The following is a 21,259-nucleotide window of genomic DNA, read 5'->3' on the forward strand; positions in this document are numbered from 1 at the left end:
AAATGATTTATAAAAATAATAAGTTTGAAAATTAAATTAATTATCACATTAATCAAAATTTGGTGAAGCGTAAAAATGTTACCGACTTCGATGTTCTGCTACATTATCAACAACCTCCATTTCACCCCACGAATAACCATATTTAATTTTCACAGGAAACGGAACAGATAAATGTACAGCGGATTCCATACAATGTTTAATAATGACCATAACCGAATTTAATTCGGTTATTTTCGCTTCGTAAATTAATTCATCGTGCATATGTAGAACTAAATTAGCGACATTTTCCGTTTCATCGTATTGCTCCTGTAAAGTTTTATGAATTCGAACCATTGCTGTTTTTGCAATATCCGCTGCAGATCCTTGAATTGTTGTATTGACAGCTTGCCGTTCTGCTTGACCTGAAATATTAAAAGACCGTTTGTTGGTCAAAATGTTTATGCAAATATAAAATTTAAAGACAAGGACGCGGGCTGATTTTTCATATTCCACTTTCCAGATGGTCCCGTAGCTAGAGGTAACCTTTGGATGACTTTTAAATTGAAGAAGTTAAACAGATGTTCCCCTTTAAACCTAAATTTTTTCTATATTTTATTTGTCCTACAAGATGTTCCGATTTACCGTTTTGATCGTAAATTTAGGGTTGTCGATCCTTCCCGTAAAGATTGGCATTGAGATATACCTAACTCTTCACTTCCTCCAGGATAATATATTTATATGAATAGGCCAAGGGTTGGAGATCTATCTGGTGCGAGGGAATCGATTCCTCTTGGCCAATATGTGACGGTTTTTCAAATAGAAATCCTCGCCATGAAAAGAGGTACCCAGATCTGTAACACGAAAGGTTACGGTAAACTCGCTTTTGAAACGTAGCTAAGAACACTTTAGATTAAATTACCTTGCAAACGAAACCAAAAAAATCAAAATCGGTTCATCCGTTTAAGCGCCACAATGCCACAGACAGACAGACAGACACACACACACATAGCGGTCAAAATGGCCCTTGTTATTTGGTAAATACGTACTTTTCAAGGAATTTGATTTGTTGATATGTTCCAAATATCTGCGACGTCCGTATAACGTTTCAACATAACCCACTTTACGACAATTCTCAATGGTAGCCTCAATAAAATCACGTATTTTCGGATAAGTATTTTTAAATGATTCTATCATTTCGGTCGCTTGATTTTCATCGATTTCCAATTGATCACTTAAAGTTTTCACACCCATACCATAAATAATTCCGTAACATAATTGTTTCGCTCGATTTCGTGTAACATCGTCCACCTGTGTTCAAATCAAATAGATAATTTAGTATAATAATAACAACCCGTCAGCACTCGCGTCAACCGTTCGTGCTGACGGGTTAAACAAAACTTGGTTGGGGATATTAAAATGGGAGACAGCCTGTATATTTCATACCTCATCAATTGGAATTCGATTCCATTTAGCAGCGATTAATTGAAAGACATCATCATCCGAATGCATAATCGCACACAATCGTTTATCCTTCGAAAAATATGCCAGCAAACGTAATTCTAACTGACAGTAATCGGCTGAAATTAACACATATCCATCTTTCGGTACAAATGCACTTCGAACACTTAACATTAATATCGAATCATTGATCGGGATCTCAAAGTCTCGCGGTATACTTTGTAAACTCGGTTCGTACATTGTGATTCGTCCGGTTGCGTTAAAGCTATCGCTACAACAATAGATTCGAGATCCGTTAATTTCACGCAACACTGGAAACAATGTTTTTGTTAGAATTGCGTTTAATTTCCTCCATAATATTATTAGCGCCGCCAGTGGATTTTCTAATTTTTCTAATACTTGTTTATTCGTTGAGACTTTCGTACGGGTTTTGGCAAATTTTAATACCTGCGAAAAAATTTCATTATTAAAAGACACCGTGTATATAGTAATATACAGGGTGTGTTTTGTAAGTTGACATAAACTTGTAACTCACTTTTAGGTTCACTTAAAACTTCACTCTGATACATAACTGACAAACATTAGATGAAATTAGAAAGTTGTTCTTTATAAATACGCAAACATTTGTTTGTAAATAATACAATGAATAAGCCGGAAAAAAGTGTCGAAAGTGGAAAAGAGGTGAAATAGCAGCAATTTTAATTTAACTTTTTTATAGGACTCCAAGGAACATTCAGCCAACTTAACACACTCATAATATAAAAATAATCAAAATCGGTTCATCGTTTTGGGCGCCACAGACAGACAGACAGACAGACACACATAGCGGTCGAAACTCATAACACTCCTTTTTTTAGTTTGGGACTCAAAAAAAGACACCCTTCTCGAGAAAATTTTGAACATACTTTCGCCACCTCCGTTGATGATGCCAGTGAGAAATGTCTGCCCACTAATGAATAACATTCGGTTTCTATGTCCGCCATTTTTTCTTGAACAATTGACAATATCTGATCCAATTGTTCAGTATTCACACCAAATCCAATCACTTCCATATTTGCTAAACATATGATCGTACCCATTTCCACATCTAAAATTTTCTTCATGTTCCATTTCTGTTGGATGATTTTCGATTGTTGTGCTTCAATTACATGCCAAGTGCAGAGTGCTTCCGTGGCCGATCTTAATTTTCCAGATATAGAACTATCGATGTTCAATGCGATACTTTCTTGATAATTACTTTTTCCAGCTGATTTTGCTAAATCTTTCAATTCGGGTGAATAATTTCGAATCTATAATCAAAATTAAAATTCTTAATTAAATATTTTCCGTCACCTCACTTGCTTTCACTTATTCCCCTTTCATAAAACTCGAAACAAGGGTAGTGATTGTTTTACACAGGTAAAATATATGTACAGTTTTTCTATTTTTTTTAGTCATAATTAATTGAGTATATCAGAACAGATGGCCATGAATTGCATTTTTACAGAAATATTCAATCTATGGTTCAAAATGATGCTCATAGATGGCGCAATTAAATATCAGACTAAATTTAATGTATTTATTTTTTTTGAAATATCTTTATAAATTATAGCGCATGTCTGACGTGTGAGATAATATTTGGGCAATATCCAAAACTTCAGAACACGCTTTGAGAAGTTTTGGAGATGTCTGACATTCAGAGACCCCCTATAGTTAGTTCATACGAGCTCAAATTTGGTATATAAAGGATTTTTTACGAAACGGAACAACATTACAACGTGGGGGGTCGATTTCATTAAATTGGAAAGTTTACGTACCAAATTATGAAAACTTTGTGCCCGATTTTCTGGATCAAAAAGCCATTCAATAATTTTTGGATCAAGATATTTACATTGAATAGAAAAGTTTAACTGTAACAATAATTTAATCTGTTCTTTGGCATCGAATTGATAAACAGTTAATTCCTTGTTCAAAAATAATTTTTGAAAAAATTCCAATATTTCATTTTCAGGTACAAATGCGTCTGCGCTCAGCGAAAAAAAATACACAATATTATATTCACAATACACGGAAAATCCAATTACTTGACGATCATTAATTACAAATCGATTCACTTTCTTCGTATTTGAATTTTCATTTTTCAATCCACTACGATACCGTATCATACGATTTCCAATTTCACTTTTACTCTTAATAAATTTTTCACAAGCCACTGAAATTGTAAGCACAGTTTTTGTAAATAATTTTCTTGTTATTGTTTCGAATAATTTACGATTTTTGCATACATCAATTATTTCGATGTGATCGATTTTACGCGTACGTAAACTTTTTCTACCACGTATTGTTTCGATTTTATCTTTTTTTGGTGAGATTTTTTGTTCATTTTTATCTTTTGGTTCAATTTTATTTTTTTTATGATTATTTGGTGAAATTAATGTTTCAATTTGTTCTGTTTTTCGTTTATTTGGTGATATTTTCTCAATTTCATCTTTTTTTTGTTTATTTTCTGATAAAAATTTCTCAATATCAGTTTTATTTTGTTTTAATGTCTCAATGTTATCTTTTTTATGTTTACTTGGTGAATTTACTGTCTCAATTTTATCTTTATTGTGTTTTATTGTCTCAATTTGATCTTTTTTATCTTTATTTAATGAATTTATTGTCTCAATTTTATCTTTTTTATCTTTATCCAGTGAATTTATTATCTCAATTTTATCTTTTTTATCTTTGTTTAATAAATTTATTGTCTCAATTTGATCTTTTTTATGTTTACTTGGTGAATTTATTGTTTCAATTTTATCTTTTTTATGTTTATTTTCTGATAAAAATGTCTCAATTTTATCAGTTTTATTTTGTTTTAATATCTCAATGTTATCTTTTTTATGTTTGTTTGTTAAATTTATCGTCTGAATTTTGTCTTTTTTATCTTTATTTATTGAATTTACTGTCTCAATTTTATCTTTTTTATCTTTATTTATTGAATTTACTGTCTCAATTTTATCTTTTTTATCTTTATTTATTGAATTTACTGTCTCAATTTTATTTTTTTTATGTTTACTTGGTGAAATTACTTTCTTAATTTTATTATTTTTATTTTTTAACGGTGAAATTGTTTTTAAAACACGTTTATTATTTGTCACTATTACACTTTTCATTGTTTTGTTAATTAACAATAATTTTCTTTTAGTATTTTCATGTAATTTGGACGTTGATTTTCCCGTTCGATCGAAACATGGACTCTCCATGGATTCATCGTTCGAATTTAATACAATGTCATCGTCTAAACTTTTCGAATTATTTGAAATTGTAAAACTATCAAATGCTTGCTCTAAAAATGAATTTTTTAGGTGATTTTCATCAACTTGTAATTCTTCTTTCGAGTCTAAGTTATTTTTCAATTGGTTTTCGATTTGATTATCTAAAATTTGACAAATATTCGAAGTAATTAATATACTTTCGTCGAATAAACTTCCACTCTTATTTGTATCATTCAATACGGTCTTATTATTTTCCAAATCGGTTAATTGTGCGTTATCCAATGTCGACCAATTATAACTTTTTGCTGTTTTTAAATTCATACCAGAAATATTAAATTCTATGTTTGACGAAAAATTATTTTCTAACACGTAATAATCACTAGCTTTAGCAAATTCTTCGGCACAAAGTTGTACACGATTCAAAACCGATGGAGTTTCGTCGAATATTCCATCATTAAAACTATCTGGAGTTTGAAACGATGAATTATTTGATTTAGTAACGGGAGGAGTTGAATTTGATTCCAAAACTTTTTTGCCTTCTTTTGTAGAAACATTTTCGGACATGGATTCAGATTCAAAATTTCGGATGATGATTTCATGATTTTCTGTAGATCGTTGCAATTCGGACATATTGGGGCCATGAATGCTTCCAGAAGGGATTGATTTCTGTTCAGAAACTTCAGTTATACAAATATTATCCAACATAGATTCAGATTCAAACATTTTTGAGTTGATTTCAACATTTTCGAAAGGTTTAGATTCATTTAATTTTGCTCCATCGATTTGTGAGGTTTGCTTCGGTACTAAATTCTCTGCTGCAGAAATATTGTTGAATATGGAGTCAGATTCAAACATTTTCGAATTGATTTTATCGTTTTCGAAAGGTTTGTATTCAATTATTTTTGTTTCGCTCTTTGTAGGACTTTGTTTATTTCTTGGGGTAGTTGTTTTCGATTCTAAATTTCCCGCTATAGAAATATTGTTCGAATTAAATTGTGCATTTTCGGTGGTTTTAGATTCATTTATCCTTCCCAGAATCGTATTGACGTTTTGATTAGTTTCCGAGGAAGTAGATTTCGAATTCTCAGCTACACAAATGTTGTTGAACATGGAATCCGATTCAAACATTTTAGAATGAATTTCATCGTTTCCAAAAAGTTTCGATTCATTTATTTTTGTTTCGCCCTTTTCAGGATTACTTCTTGGGGAAAAGTGTCCAGCTATACAAATATTGTCGAACGTGGAATCAGATTCAAATATTTTCGAATTAAATTGTACATTTTCGATGGTATTTGTTTCATTTATTTTTTCCAAAACCGTATCGACGCTTTGATTAGTTTTCGAGGAAGTAGATTTCGAATTCTCATCTGCACAAATATTGTTGATAATTTTCATTTCATTATTTTCTAAAACAAAAGTTCGAGGTAACGAATTTTGAACAAGTTCGGAATGGTTTTCTTTATTTTCTTCTAGTACAAAGGTTCGAGGTAAAGAATTATCAATTATCGCGGGAGTAATTTCTTGTGTCTTCGATGTTGATAAATCAGAATTATCGATTACATTATCATTTAGATTTTCATTCATGTTTTCCAAAGTCTTTTCTACTTCGAAAGTTTTCGATGTTAATGATTTAGAATTATCGATTACATTCTCATTAAGATTATCGCTTGTGTTTTGCGTTGAATTTTTCGATGCTTGCGTAATCGAATTTAAACTAACATAAAGTTTCGTTGACGTATCAAGTGTATCCGCAGTTTCGATTTGTGTCGAATTCGAACTAACTTCCGTATCCCATTTAGCTTCAGCAATACCCATCTCATATTTTAAGAAATTCCGTGCCTCAATAATTAACATTTCAGCCGCTTCACGTTCGGTTAAACCATTTTTCCCACTAATCCAAACGGTTTTTAATTTTTTACGTTTCTCGTAATCTGTTTCTCCATCGTTTTCCCTTTCGAAGGGGAGAGCTCTCGTTAGAATATTCTCTAAAGTACATACATCGGTCGATGCAAGTATAACAATCGTTTCGATACCCGCGTTAAATAATAATCGGGCACAGATTCCATTAAGCGATGGCATTCGAGCTAAATCGAGTAATTCACGACTGACCCCGAATTGTAAACGATCCTGGAATTGTGAGACCAATAATTCCACGCTACTCCAACCTAACTGCTTACTAAACGCTGTCACCATTCCCGCAAAAGTTGACGCCGATTGTTGTAGCGATTGCAATAAACCTCGATTACATTTATATTTCTCAGCAACTGTCGCAAGCGGTACTTCTTCAACTAATTCCCGAAGTGCCAGCGCAACATAGAATCGACGATGTATATGCAAGCGATGCTGAGATTTTGAGTTATTTATCCGCCCAGACATGGCACGAGCAATGTAACTCTCACTGATACCAATTAATTCGCCAACCCGTTGATCTGCTTGCGATAATTCGTCCCATAAACTCTGATAGAACATCCAATCAATAGTTCCCCATTGATTGCAAGCACTGTACGGAGTAACCAGATAGATGATATGTAACTCCGATTCGAGAACAAAACATTGTCTTGCTTTTTCTAGCTCAGCAAATAACGTTAAGCCTTCTTCCGGCGGCATAGCGGATGATAAACATGCTTTTGCAAGGGACGTCGCAACATATTGCATTTGATTTGTTTCGCTTTTTTGTAAGCGAATAAATTCGTTGCGTAATAAAAAATGTACGGTCTCCTCGATTGGATTCTCAATTTCATCGAAAATTTCACTGGACGCTAGTAAAGTGCATTCGGTGAATAATTTAACATCATTTGGTGAAATTGCAACCCCACTTGCGATTACTTCAAGAATGGCACGTTTCAAACGTCCAGAACCTTCTAAGCAACTCGAAATCGGTTTAAGGTTCCCCGAAAGTAATTGTTCTGCGGCATATTTCTCATTTTTCTGGCATATAAGTATACTTTCCCCTGCAGTATCTTTTCCCATTCTTCCAGCACGACCGATCATTTGTCGATATGTTAACGTGTCCATTGGTTTCCCACCAAACATTGGGGAACGTATTATAACACGTCTTGCTGGAAGATTAACCCCTGCTGAGAGTGTGGATGTCGCTACCAGTACTCGAATGGCTCCGTTACGAAATCCCCCTTCGATTATATCACGTTCATCGATTGTTAAACCGGCATGATGGAAAGCCACTCCAAAAGACACGGTTATTTTTAAAATCGTATCCAAACCGACTGGACAACGTTTTAACTGTTCTAAAACCTCGATAATCGAATTGGTTTTTAATTGTTCACGTAAACATACACCCAACGGTGATTCGGAACGACCAAGCTGTCGAAATGTACTCGAAATTTGTTGTGCTAATGTTTCACACCAATTTTTTGCCGAACAAAAAATTAAAACCGAACACGAACAATAAATTGTTTCGAGACAGAATTGGATAATATTGTCCATATCTTTCGGTATGTCTGGATGTGGTTCGATTTTTCGAATTACCGCAATTTTCGAATCATAAAGTACTCCATTCATGTAACATTGTTCGAGTAATGGTATTGGTCGAAAATCAGTTTTAAACAGTTCGGCATTTAACCATGTTGAGAGTGAACTTAAATTCGGTAACGTTGCCGACATACCGATTATTTGAATTTTAAATTCGGGTTTTTTCTTCGATATATAAAGTAATTTAGTTAGGAGTAATTCTAGTAAATATCCACGACTTGGATCCCCTAATAAATGTAATTCATCGATAACAACTGCCCCGATTTCCTCGATATTATTATCTTCTAACAAACGATTTACGATGTTATTCGCTTTTTCAATCGTACAAATTGCAACTTGTACTTTCGAAAAACCACCTGGAGGATTATACGAACCCATAAAACCTTCAACGCGTACACCGTTCGATCGAAAAATATCTTGAAAATAGAACATTTTTTCTCGTACAACTGAGACAAACGGCAAGATTATTAAAACTTTTCGTTGTCTTTCTAAAACAGTTTTAATTGCGAGAATTTCAGCAACAAGAGTTTTACCAGCCGATGTTGGAGCTGAATACACTAAATTTGCATGCTCATTTAAAATTTTGATATTACTCAGACACTCAACTTGCCACGGAAACATTTCTTTGATACCTCGTTCCTCGTACTTCGCTAGAACTCCTGGTGGAAGACCCCATGATTCTAATTTTTGTAATTGTTGAGTTGATACAATCGATGATGATGCATTCGAGTTATCGTGTATGATATTCGAATGAGTTTTTTGGCTCGTTTTCGATCGGGTTTCATTTGAAATTCCATTCTTTTTAGATAATCCGATATTTCGACACTTTGTTAACACACAGTTTGAACTTTTTCTTTTTTTAGATCGTCGAAGACGCTTGAAAATTTCTTGGGAAAAATTAATATCGTTAATTGAATTGTCTAAGGATTCTTTTGAAGAATTCATCTTAATTAAATAATTTATAATTTTTATTATAAATCATTTTATTTGATTTAATCAATTTTTATAAACATACATTTGAAATTTTGACGTTAATGTCAAAAACAAACATTCCCGCTTATTTAATACGCGAGTGCGCATTACGTGCTACACACGGCATGATTTATCGGGGCGAAGCCAAAAAAATTTTTCGATTTGGATTAGGGTTGCCAGATGCCAGTTTGTCACCTTAAAGTTCTGAGACGTTTTGAGGTAGAGCAGATAATGAAATTAATATTACTTATACCAGCGAATTATAAACATCAAAGGAGGTTTTTGAATTTGATCTTCATATGTCGTTCCAAGAAATTACGGATCGTGTATTTGTTTTTGAAATTTTAATATCAGCCATAGAATATATAACCTTACGGAATATCAGCTCAGCTGATTCCACACGTAACTTTTTATTAAAAAAATCTAACCTAAATCGTAAATTTGAAGGAAAACTAAATGTATACTTTTAAATTGTTAAATCAAACAAAATTTTGTATCAAAAATTCTAAGAGGGTAATTCAATTGATCCATACAAAAAACATTAAAAACATGTCTGAAGATCATAAACCTATCGAAAATTCAATTCGTCAAAAAATAACAAACGCATTAAAAACAACACATTTAGAAATTATAAACGAATCGTACATGCATAATGTACCAAAAAATGCCGAAACACATTTTAAAGTTGTCATTGTTTCGGATAATTTTTCGAATGTACCCTTAATAAAGGTATGTTCATATTCTCCATAAATTCTAAACAAATCGATTCGACTAGTAGCAACTTTTATAGATAGTTCCCTTATGCATGTTAGGGTCCTGGAATTAACTTTTCTGGTGTATTTTTTTGTACATCCGAATCCCGAAGAGACCACTATTTTATTTCGTAACATTAATATTCACACGGAACTGCCTAAGGTTGCTACGAAACTAATTTAAATATTAAAAATTTGTATTTAATTACAGAGACATCGTTTAGTAAACGATTTATTAAAAGAAGAATTAAATGGTGGCGTTCATGCTTTATCAATTGTGGCAAAAACACCGGAACAATGGCAAAATAATCAAACTATCGAATCTAGTCCAAATTGTAGGGGAGGTTTTGGAAAATAGTTCAAGATTTTAGGCTGTCTAGTTTCATAATTTTAGTATTTATTTTTTATTAAAGATTATTTTATTATCATTTTTTTGTTTTTTTAAATCCTTATTATTCCCGTATTAGCTCTGGAGCCCGTTGGTATGGTATGGTATGGAGGTTAGCGGACCATGCTCGAGCATCGCGCCTCGAAACAATGGTTCAGAGCACCTAGCCAAATTAACCCTTGTACTCTATCACCGCTACGCTTTTCAGTGGCTATTATAACCAACTGATGTACTGAAACCCAGGATTTGCCTGGCGCTGAGTTTCCTAATTTCTTCTGGTTCGACTATGGCCGGACCAAACCATTTCCGTCGCTGCTGTATGAGCGCCGGGCAGTAACAGAAAAAGTGGATCGATGTTTCTTCTGAATTTTCTCCGCATCTGTCACACGCGGGAGATTGTCTTTTTCCAATCTGATGTTGGAACTTGTTCAGGTTATCATGCCCTTTGAGTAACTCTACGATGACTCTAATATCAGCTCTGTTTAGTTTCAAGATCTCCTCGGCTCTGTTACCGAACGAGTTTCCTTCACCCAACAGGCTTTTGGCGATTCGCCCTCCCTCGTAGCTGGTCCATGCCTTTAATTGTTGGTTTTTCAGATTATCTCCTAATCTGTTAAGACCTTTTTGGTATGGCATCCTCGCAAGCTTTTCTTGAGTGAGAGCCATGGTGGTTCCCAGTCTCCTGGCGCTCGTTACAGTAAAACTGCAATCAAATGAATATGGACTAGGTGTGCCAGGGTTTATTCTGGCAGAAATATTTTTTGCCTTTCTGAACAGGTTATTTTATCAATTAACTCAATCAATTGTTTGTTTCATTTGCTTTCCTTGAGATATGTGTTTATATCATTCTCAAAAATTGAAAATCCACAAAATCAAAGACACCTCTGAAGGGGTTCAGAGGTACTATTGAAATATGCCATCTATGTTTGTTTCTCCGTATTCAAATGTGGCGCTACTTACAAAATAAAACCACCGGCCAATCTACTTGAGTGTAAAGTGCTGCCAACTATAAATTATGTACATAGTTTTAAAATGGTTCAAAACATAGATAAACAGTTTGAATCCATGATGCGCAAGTACATATACATATATGTAATAGCTGTTGCCTATATATATGTGGTCAATATGATATTGTATGATTGTTGCATTGTATTATTTACTCATTTACGGTAGCTTTGAATTTCGTATTTCTATTTATTTTGTTATCCATATAAAAACAAGGTTTTTTATATGGGTAAAGTTAGCACCGCTGCTTGAAATTTTTACAGATACGGAATCATTAGTACTTTCTAAGTGTGTAAATTTAGATCGCCAAAAATTAGCTAGAAAAATTTTGTTTTGACATGACTATAAATACAATTCATTCTCTTTGTGTTCAAATCAGAAATAGAATTCTATAGTTTGATAGAAAAATTTGCTTTTGTTTATACAAACTTTCAAACAATTGTATCTCTGCGAAAAATCATCGAACTTTGGAACCTTGTACTATTTTTTCAAAACTTCTAGTTTAGGAAACTATTGCTCAGACATTTTTTATCACCGCTTGCCGCTTTGTACGGAGAATTGAAAGGGTCAGAAATGTTATCCCCAAATTTTATATGAAGTTATGTACAAAAATTTTACAAATTACTTAAAACCACTCGAAAGTTTTTTTTTCTGTGAACTGAGGTGAACTGAGCTATAAAAAGTATAAGGGTCAAGATATTTGATTTCGAATCAAAATTACCACTCTGGAATTTTTTTTGTTTTTCTAGAATGTTTCACAAAATCACTACTTGAAGTTAACTTGAAAAAAATCAACACACTTTTTTTTGTAGTTCTGAAGAAATTGGACTCCAAAGGTTTTTCCTAAGTTGCGTTCTCACGGATAAATAGTAATATTTACGAAAGAATGTTTCAAGTAAAAGTTGTTAATTTTTTTACAAGGAATAACTTTTATATTTAAACTTTTGTTCTGTCTTTAACGGTTTACAAGGAGGATATTTTTTTATTTGATTGAATGGGCAAAAAAATTCCATTGAATTCCAAAAACTCCAAAATTGGCATATTTCGGTCAACTTTGAAGCTAGAAAGTCGAAAAAAAAACGAAAATGTGCAGAAAATACTTCAGCTGCAACTTTTAATTGAATTTTTTTTATTTGATGCCTAATTTTTTTTGTAATTTGTAAAAATCTGATTCAAGCCCCTCAACTACCACCCAAAAAAGGGTGTTAGGTACGCCCCTGATAGGTCGACGTTTTTTTACGAAGTGTTTACACTCTAATAAACAATTATGGAAAATTTCAAAGATGCATTAATTTTTTCCTTTCAGATATTTAGTTGAATTGTACTATAATATCAGATCAACCTTAACAACATAACAAAAATAATTTTACTATTGTTTTTTATTACGAACATAAAAAAAAGAAAGCTCAAAGCTCACGTATTCGTTTGTGCTTGTTTGTGTTTTAATATCGATAATAAATAATAAATCTATTTTATATATTGTTGCATATTTAAAAAGTATAAAAACATTTTAAGGATCACTGGGGAAATATTTGGCGTCACTGAGGTCACGGGTAAATTTTGTGTATCGTCGATTGGACGGGTGCTGCTCGGACGGTCGACGGTCGTCGTTGTTGTCGACTCGTGTATGCGTGAAGTTTACCCGACTTCACTACGTTCATGATGATCGGTATTATACAGTATGTCTATTAAATGTTCAACCAATTAGTCTAGTCGAGGAAGTTGAAATAGGTGAAGAGAATGATGTCTAGAAAAATGTTCCAGAAGCGTTTTTCAGCACAAAACAAGTGCAAAAGTTATTAAAAAACCGGGAGGTGTTGTGGAACACTCGGTTGGAACTATGTTCCTATCGTATCTTCGTATTTTAAGCTTAATTTTTTTTCTTCATTTTTCTCTCACGATACTGTTTGCATATCTGTATATCGGTAAGTCAGAAAATTTAAAGTATTAATTTAAGTTAATAATATGAAAGCTACTTTAAATCTGTACTTGATGAATTAATTGTAATATTAGTTTACAGAAGACATACTTCTGATTTAGTAGTCAACCCAATATGTGCGTACATAATCTTCATTTGGTTTGATCAAGATGTTTATTATTACATAACATAAAATTTCCTTGTTCCTACATTAAATTACTTCTATTATGTTTAACTTTTTCTGATAACTCACAACTCATTTTTCTAGAATGAAAAACATAAACTTTGGACAAAAACTAACTAATTTGTCATTAAAAAAGGAATCATCGAAATCGATTGGCGTGATATTGAGTTATTCATCAATTTGTCGCACACATAATGCAAATTTAGGACTTATATGGTTTTCTCATGAATGCCAAATTATCAAAACTGGACCAAATTGAAATAGGACCACAGAGTCCCAAAAAAAATCATTAAATTCGTTTTACCCAGTCGAAAGTTCTGAGGAAACAAATATTAAAAAAAATTCGATTCTCATCGATGGATTCGAACAAATTTCTTATTTATATACAGTAGCTAATTTTACTATTGTACGTGGTCCGAAAACTTTTCTAGAGAACACTCTATATATTTATATGTGCTTGTCGTATTGATTCCCGCACCAGGCTAGCGAGGTAGATAACGGCGCCGTCGCGATGCAATCTTCTTATAAATATATGAATGCCGCGCGGCGGTAGCGTCGCGGGGAGCAGTGTCATGTATTTGGACAAATGGATGGTAGACAGTGCTTTCGGAGCAACGGTACCGTTTATACTAAAAACATATAACACCAAAAAAAAAACTTAATTCTATATATATATATATATATATATATATATATATATATATATATATGTTTATATATATACATATATATATGTTATACTCTAATGTAAAGTATATATATATATATATATATACATATAGGATTCTCAATACCTTACGGATATAGTAAATAGGAAAGCAGAATTCGAAATGATATGATAGAAAGAAACCTTTCACAACAATTATATCTTGTGCAGTGTTGTGATCAATAAATAAATATATGTATATATATATATATGTTTCTAGACCACGGGGGTTCCACAGGGTTCTAATTTAAGTCCCATTTTCTAGGACCTATATAATTAATAAGTGTTTTCTCACAAAGTGTTACTTGTTCGTTTTAAAAAAATCATTTTTGGGTCTCTCGTTTTACACCTGTTAACCCCCCACCAAAAAAAATCCTTTCAGATCACACCAAATGAGCTGAAGAAACGGAAAACATATTCAAAACGGCGAATATAATAAGTTTTGATTTTTTATTTTTATTTTTCAAAATTAAACGAAAAAATCGAGAATTGTTTGTTACGACGAGAAGTGAGCGTGATTATTTCTAAAAAAAAACTAAACAACTTATTCTAAAAACAATACCTAGTGTGTTTTTATTAAAAATTAATTAAAATATTTATTAAATTCATGGCTTTTTATCTAATTATATTCAATTAAAATTGTTAAATCAAAGTGAAATTAAATTTAATAAATTGTTCATTAAATTATATTAAAAATTAAATTACAATCAATAAAAATTATTAAATTTTAAAAATGAATTTAAAGTGAGAACTTAAAATAAATTAATAAATTGTTATTAAATTAAATTTGAGAAGAGTTTTTTTTATTATTTAATTATAAAAATAAAATTGATCCCGAAGAATTCGAACTCCACCAAAAAAAAACTCAAATGCATATTGCAAAGTCGTTAACTAATCGTTATTTAACATTGTTTTTAAATCGAGCTTCCATAAATTTATCATATTTATTCTTCAATTCAATTCGAAGGTGAATGCCGCATATAATATTGTCGATAGTTTCCCTTAGGGGATGACGTGCGAAGAAGCGGCTACGGAGCCGCCTTCTCTGGACGCTGATGGTTTAGATGAATGCTTGAAGGAACGAAAGTGGTGGTTTTTTTTATTATCAAGTATATTTACATTTTTGGCTGGTCTGCTTGTTGTATTACTTTGGCGGGCGTTTGCATTTTTATATTGTAAAAAAACAGAGACTGAATATGCCCAAAATGATCCAAAACAAAAGGAGCAAAAAGCTGCTCGACAGGCGGGCAAACAAGAGTTTGAGGGAACCTTCATGACTGAGGCGAAAGATTGGGCTGGTGAACTTATATCAGGTCAAACAACTACCGGACGAATTTTGGTAAGTTCAAAAGCATGTTTCATTTTTAACATAAATTTTATCCATTTGATTCGGGTTTTGAGTTAATATTTTTACATCTGTAATAGGTGTGACTTTAGTGTGATGATTCACAGCTTCATAGAATTTACGAAATTTAGGCGCGTCTTTTACTAAATGATACCTTTTTTTATACATATAGTAATCCAATTAATCTACGAAGGCTCATTGTTAAATTTGACAAAATTTCTACGAGAAAAAAAAAATATGCTGTTATACAAGAAAACAAGCCAAGAAACATAGCGTTTTTTGTTTATGGCTAATCAATCGCTAAGTTAACTGAAAAAATTCGCAAAAGCAAAAAAAAAAAAACGGTTTTCTTGCGATTAAAAAGAAAGTTGACTTCTAATGCAAAAAAATTAAATTGGAAAGTTCTGGATCTCAAAAAAATCTATCGATTGACGTCTGGTAAGTCCAATTTGAAAGTGTAGGTGCTAAGAAAGCTTCTTTTTCGATTTTAAAGTTGACATATAGTGAAATTATGAGTAATAGGTTCACAAATAGGTTCGCATTTTTTCGAAAAAGGACAATTATCGTAAAAAATGTCCTCTTGGTCGAGGTAACTACTATGGCAGAGTGACTTTTCGGGGTTTAATCTCTTCGGTTATAAACTTCTTCCAACATGATATATACTTCTTCCAGCAAGTGAAATTTGTAAACTTTTAATGGAAATCTAGCTTCTTAATCTAATTAAACAATTAAATGTCCTGAATCCTGTGTTTATTAAAAACTGCGGCAATTCGAACATGTAAATTTTCGAATACTTTCTTGGTTAAATATTTTGCAAATAAGTCCTAATACTTCAATATTTTTATTGAATTATCAAAAACCTTTCCATACTTATGCAAGGAATCCAATACATCATCAAAAATTTACCAGATTGAACTTTTTTGAAATTATTATTAGAAAAATATAAATTTTAAATTAAATTAACTACCTCGGTTCTAATCAAAGTCAAAGTTGTTGATTTTAGTCTTTATAGATTTATTTATTTTATTTTTTTTTTATAGATTTAACTATAAATTATAAATATTTTTGTTATTCTATATTAAAATAAATAAACTTTAAAATATCAAAAATTATAATTTATTATATTTTTTTTAATTTTAAATACTTCTATAATATGTTATTAGAAACATACAAACAGACTGTTACCGTTAAGTCTAGCTATTTATTCATTATCTATTCAATTTAAAAAAAATGGTATTGAAAAATATTAACTCGTTCGATTTTTTAACGCGAAAATTTTTCAATTCGGAGAAATATTGTAGTTTTAAGAGAAAATACTTTGGAAAAAATCGGATTGTAGGAAGTTATTTAAGTTTACTTTTGACCGTTTATGTTCTCGGCTTGCTTGAATCGCAGGAAATCCTTTGAGGAGCTGAAAATATAGCTTTTAATTGGTATCTTTTTGTAAAAAAAAAAATATTATTTTAAAAAATGGATGTCTGAATTTTAATCATATTTGCTAACGTATTAAATTGCGAGCCATAGGACCATTGGTCGATTATTAGAGCCAATGAACCATTGGTCCTTTATTAGAGATTACATAGGCGTTTATGATTTAACCCTAATTAGTCTTTTTTCGTTTGTCTGTCATCACGATAACTCAAACAGGAAAAGAGATATCTAACTGAAATCTAGTTTCTATTATCTCAAAAGAAGATGGAAGGTGTAAAATTTGTAGATCGGTTCGAATATGTGGGTCTAATAATTCTAATTTCATAAAAAATTTCTCGGGAAAAAATTTTTTAGTTTCCTTGGAAAAACTTATCCTTTTTGAAAACCAAAATCATTAGTTTTTTATAATAAATAATTCAAGCATTATTATAGGTATTCAAACATGTATGGAAAATATTTTAACAATCAACTAAGTTAGTTGTTTTTTTATTAAAACATTTTTCCATTTTGTTAATGCTTTTGTTATAAAATTTTCCTTAATAAATAGTGTTAATTAAAATAAATTGAAAATGATAAAAAGTAATGAGTATCTTTAAATTTATTTAATGACTATTGGTACGTTACGTTCAAATCTAAAATGCGCTGCATTTTAATAACTTTTCAAGAAAAAATAAATATTAATTATTATGATTCTATTTATTAAATTTTTTTTAAAAAAATATTATAAAAATACTTTTTTTACAATAACCCAAATTATTTTTTTATTATAACAGAAAACTTATCGTTAAGTTTTCAACCGGTTAAATTCAAATTTCCAATATCAGCGTGCTTCCCCCTCCACCGAAAATACAACCCATTTTCCAATCTTTTAACGGGTTTTTTGATTTTTACTATTTATTGTTTTTTATCAATTTTAGTTAATATTTTTTTTAAATGATGGGTTTCTTGTTTTAGAGCGTTTTTAAAATCGCACACTACTTTGTCCCACTCAGTTTCATTTATAAATTTTGATAAATTTGTAAAAAACTAATTTAAAAAAAAATACACCAAAAATTATGGATATTTGAATATTTAATGATGTTTTCTTCTACGTAACAAAACAAATCGAGGGGTTTTTCATTTGTTTCACAAATTTCCCACAATAACATGCATAGTTTATACCGGTTGAACTCACAAAATTATATTCTATCAAAGAATTCGGTTCAAAATAATGTAAGATAATAACCGGTTTGATCCTTATAAGATCCGCTGAACCTGTATATACTATTTTCTTTTACGAATTCGAGCTTGGTTCTCTCTTTCTGCAGAATTTTCCGTATGATAACAAATTGTTAATTACCACTTTAAGGTATTTTCCAGTTTCTATGCTAAAACTATGGTAAAACCCACTTTTCGACAGAATTTAAAGAATTTTGTTTTTACAGACTAAGTATAAAGCTATTACTATTAAATTCCAAAGTGTCAGAAATTTGGGTCGTTTAAAACACCTAAAAACAGTCCTTTCAACTCTTTTTTTTTCAATTCTGTCAAGAGAATTTTTTAATATATTTCGTAAAGTTTTACATGCTTTAATCCTTGAAATTGTGAGTTTTGTAGCTGATTATATCGCGTTCTAAACGACCAAAAATTCTTCAACTTCGGAATCTCACAAAAAACATTATTCTGAGTCTGTGAAAAACAGGCTAAATCCGTCAACAAGTGCTTTCATGTTGGAAATTAATGCGATACGTTAATTTGTAATAAGCTAACTTTTCGCACGCAAATACCAATTCGAACTCGTTCCGTACCATTTTTATTAAATAATTTTGTAAAAAGAAAAAAAATTGTAAACCTTCTGTTTATTTAAACTTTTATTTTAATTGTGGTTTTTGGAATTATGTTCCTTATTGCACGTTATAATTTGTTTGCTGGCTGGGAGGTAAAATAAAATTAGTGAAAACAAATAATTGACTGAGTTAATTGTTGAAATACCATACATAGTCAGTGTTGATTTCTTTATAACATTATACATACAAACATGTGGCACATACATAACTGATAATCAAGTATAGTACATATTATAAAATTTCCGCCTAATTGGCGCCCTCACGGGTAAACAGTGATGTTTACGAAAAAATGTTTCAAACAAAAGTTGTTTAATTTTAGATAAGAAACATTTTTTACATTTAAACTTTTGTTATATCTCTAACGGTTTACATGATGGGTCGTACGGACCCAGGACCCAATTGACCTATGATGCTCATTTACGAACTTGACCTCACTTTTTACGTCCTGAGTACGCTGTAAGAATTTCAGCTCGATATCTTTTTTCGTTTTTGAGTTATCGTGTCCACAGACAGACGGACAACCGGAAATGGACTAATTAGGTGATTTTATGAACACCTATATAATATTTTTTTCCTAGCATCATTATTTTCAAGCGTTACAAACTTGGGACTAAACTTAATATACCATGTATATTTCATATATACATGGTATAAAAATGTGCAACAATTTTAAACGACTTCAAAATCCAACGATATGTTACTTAAGAAACTAAAACTTTTTGAATCAATTTAGCTTGCCATGAATTTGCCAGAATATTTTGCAAATAATTTACAATCTGTCAAAGTTTTTAGAGAAAAATAAATGTCTTTCATTCAATAAAATGAGTTGTGAGTTATCAGAAGAAGTTAGAGATAATTTAAAGTAAGAACAATGAAATTTTATGTTATGTCATATTAAATATCAAATATTAAATTGAGATACGAAGATACGATAGAATCACAGTTCCTACCAGGTGTCCCACGACACCTCTCTTTCTATTTTATTTGTATATTTTAAATAATTTTAAGTGTGGTTTTATTATTATTACTATAATTTTAATCATAATTTATCGTGTACAAATATTATTAGTTTAGAGACGTTATACATAACGTTATACGTTATACCCGTTATACGTACGTTATACGTTATACAATGTATGTACATAAATATTATAAGTAAGTAGATAAAAAAAAAACTAATGATAGTAGCACTAGCACTAGCACCGTTAAATATAAAAGATGACAAAAAAAATCCTACAATCATATAAATTTTGGCAAATTGCCTGCTTGCTAATGTTGGGCCTGTCTGTCTGTTTGTCTGCTGTGAGCTGCTGCCTATACTTATGTATACAGTACCAAACACTTAATGTGCTATCTACTTATACTCACTACTTCTTGTGCACCATATACAGGCTGGTCTTAAACATATACAGAATGTTTTACATAAGTATATGTTGGGATATGGTGTGGAAATTTAAATTTAAAAAAAAAAAACAAGTGAAAACGAACAATTGACTGAGTTAATTGTTGAAATACCATGCATAGTCAGTGTAGATTTCTTTATCACATTACTGATACAAACATGTGACACATACATAACTGATAATCAAGTATAGTACATATTATAAAATTTCCGCCTAATTGGCGCCCTCACAGGTAAACAGTGATGTTTACGAAAAAATGTTTCAAACAAAAGTTGTTTAATTTTTGATAAGGAACATTTTTTACATTTAAACTTTTGTTCCATCTCTAACGGTTTACAAGATGGGTTCTACGGACCCAAGACCCAATTGACCTATGATGCTCATTTACGAACTTGACCTCACTTTTTACGTCTTGAGTACGCTGTAAAAATTTCAGCTCGATATCTTTTTTCGTTTTTGAGTTATCGTGTCCACAGACGGACGGAAGGACGGAAAACCGGAAATGGACTAATTAGGTGATTTTATGAACACCTATGACAAAATTTTGGTATAATTACTTTATTTGTAACTTATTTTTAACTTTGATGATGATTTTGTTATAACTTCATGAATATGTGGACGGAAAATAAATATTAAATGTATCGATATCTGTCTTGGTTTTCGAAATATCGAAAGCTAAATAATTAAACAAAATTTTCAATATTCATGAAAAAATTCATCAAAAGAATAAGTTTTTAAACTAGAAACTAAGAGGATTGAATTTATACAAATAATATTGCCCATTTTATGATACTCTTTTTATAAGCAAAAAAATAAAGCACTAAAAACGAGTCAACTGTCGATTTTTGAACATAAGTGGTGATGGAAAAATGAAAAACTGGAAAAACAGAAAAACTGTAAGCTATACTGATGGAAATGAGTCGAATTTTTATTAATCGAAGGTTTTTGGGTCCGCTGAAATTGAATATCGCAATGAAAATGGCCTCCGAGTAGTATACCCTTCGTATCTTGGAGTTTTACGAAAATATGTAACATATTTGGTCGAAGCTCGTTACCCGGAATCTGATCATTTTCTAATTCGATTTAATATAGACATCCGGTATTCACATATTCGAAAACAAGTTGTTCATTTCGAATGAATTGAGAAGGATGGGTAGGTAATACTGG

General features: G+C 31.3%; 3 protein-coding genes across 3 annotated transcripts in view; 2 read left to right on the forward strand and 1 right to left on the reverse strand.

Annotated features, from left to right (window-relative positions):
* Positions 1-78: 78 nt before the first annotated feature.
* On the reverse strand, positions 79-9,107 carry LOC123306097 (DNA polymerase theta-like). Its single transcript, XM_044887970.1, has 7 exons — positions 4,524-9,107; positions 3,992-4,064; positions 3,234-3,628; positions 2,343-2,726; positions 1,423-1,884; positions 1,026-1,287; positions 79-401 (listed from the first exon to the last, which is right to left on the reverse strand). Exons 1-7 carry the CDS (start codon positions 9,105-9,107, stop codon positions 79-81), a joined length of 6,483 nt encoding a protein of 2,160 aa, XP_044743905.1.
* A 422-nt stretch (positions 9,108-9,529) lies between these two features.
* Positions 9,530-10,314, forward strand: LOC123290527 (bolA-like protein DDB_G0274169). Its single transcript, XM_044870750.1, has 2 exons — positions 9,530-9,863; positions 10,098-10,314. The coding sequence occupies exons 1-2, from the start codon at positions 9,591-9,593 to the stop codon at positions 10,242-10,244; spliced, it is 420 nt and encodes a 139-aa protein (XP_044726685.1). The 5' UTR covers positions 9,530-9,590; the 3' UTR covers positions 10,245-10,314.
* A 4,622-nt stretch (positions 10,315-14,936) lies between these two features.
* LOC123290461 (calcium-activated potassium channel slowpoke) overlaps positions 14,937-21,259 on the forward strand; it is a 165,836-nt gene continuing 159,513 nt past the window's right edge. The window contains exon 1 of the mRNA XM_044870664.1: positions 14,937-15,426. Coding sequence (XP_044726599.1) covers positions 15,097-15,426 — 330 coding nt within the window. The 5' untranslated portion in view covers positions 14,937-15,096. The remainder of the gene's footprint in view (positions 15,427-21,259) is intronic.

This window comes from Chrysoperla carnea, chromosome 1, assembly GCF_905475395.1.
Source record: "Chrysoperla carnea chromosome 1, inChrCarn1.1, whole genome shotgun sequence".
Lineage (NCBI taxonomy): Eukaryota > Metazoa > Arthropoda > Insecta > Neuroptera > Chrysopidae > Chrysoperla > Chrysoperla carnea.

What these genes read in the sequence shown, in the direction of transcription:
- LOC123306097 (XM_044887970.1), bottom strand. Translation starts at nt 9,107, where the DNA reads ATGAATTCTTCAAAAGAATCCTTAGACAATTCAATTAACGATATTAAT. An exon ending in AACGTGTTTTAAAAACAATT is followed by an intron (nt 4,065 to 4,523) that starts TCACCGTTAAAA and finishes ATAAATTCATTA; the next exon opens with AATAAAGATAAAAAAGATCA. An exon ending in TGAGACAGTAAATTCACCAA is followed by an intron (nt 3,629 to 3,991) that starts GTAAACATAAAA and finishes TTACAATTTCAG; the next exon opens with TGGCTTGTGAAAAATTTATT.
- LOC123290527 (XM_044870750.1), top strand. Translation starts at nt 9,591, where the DNA reads ATGTATACTTTTAAATTGTTAAATCAAACAAAATTTTGTATCAAAAAT. An exon ending in CGAATGTACCCTTAATAAAG is followed by an intron (nt 9,864 to 10,097) that starts GTATGTTCATAT and finishes ATTTAATTACAG; the next exon opens with AGACATCGTTTAGTAAACGA.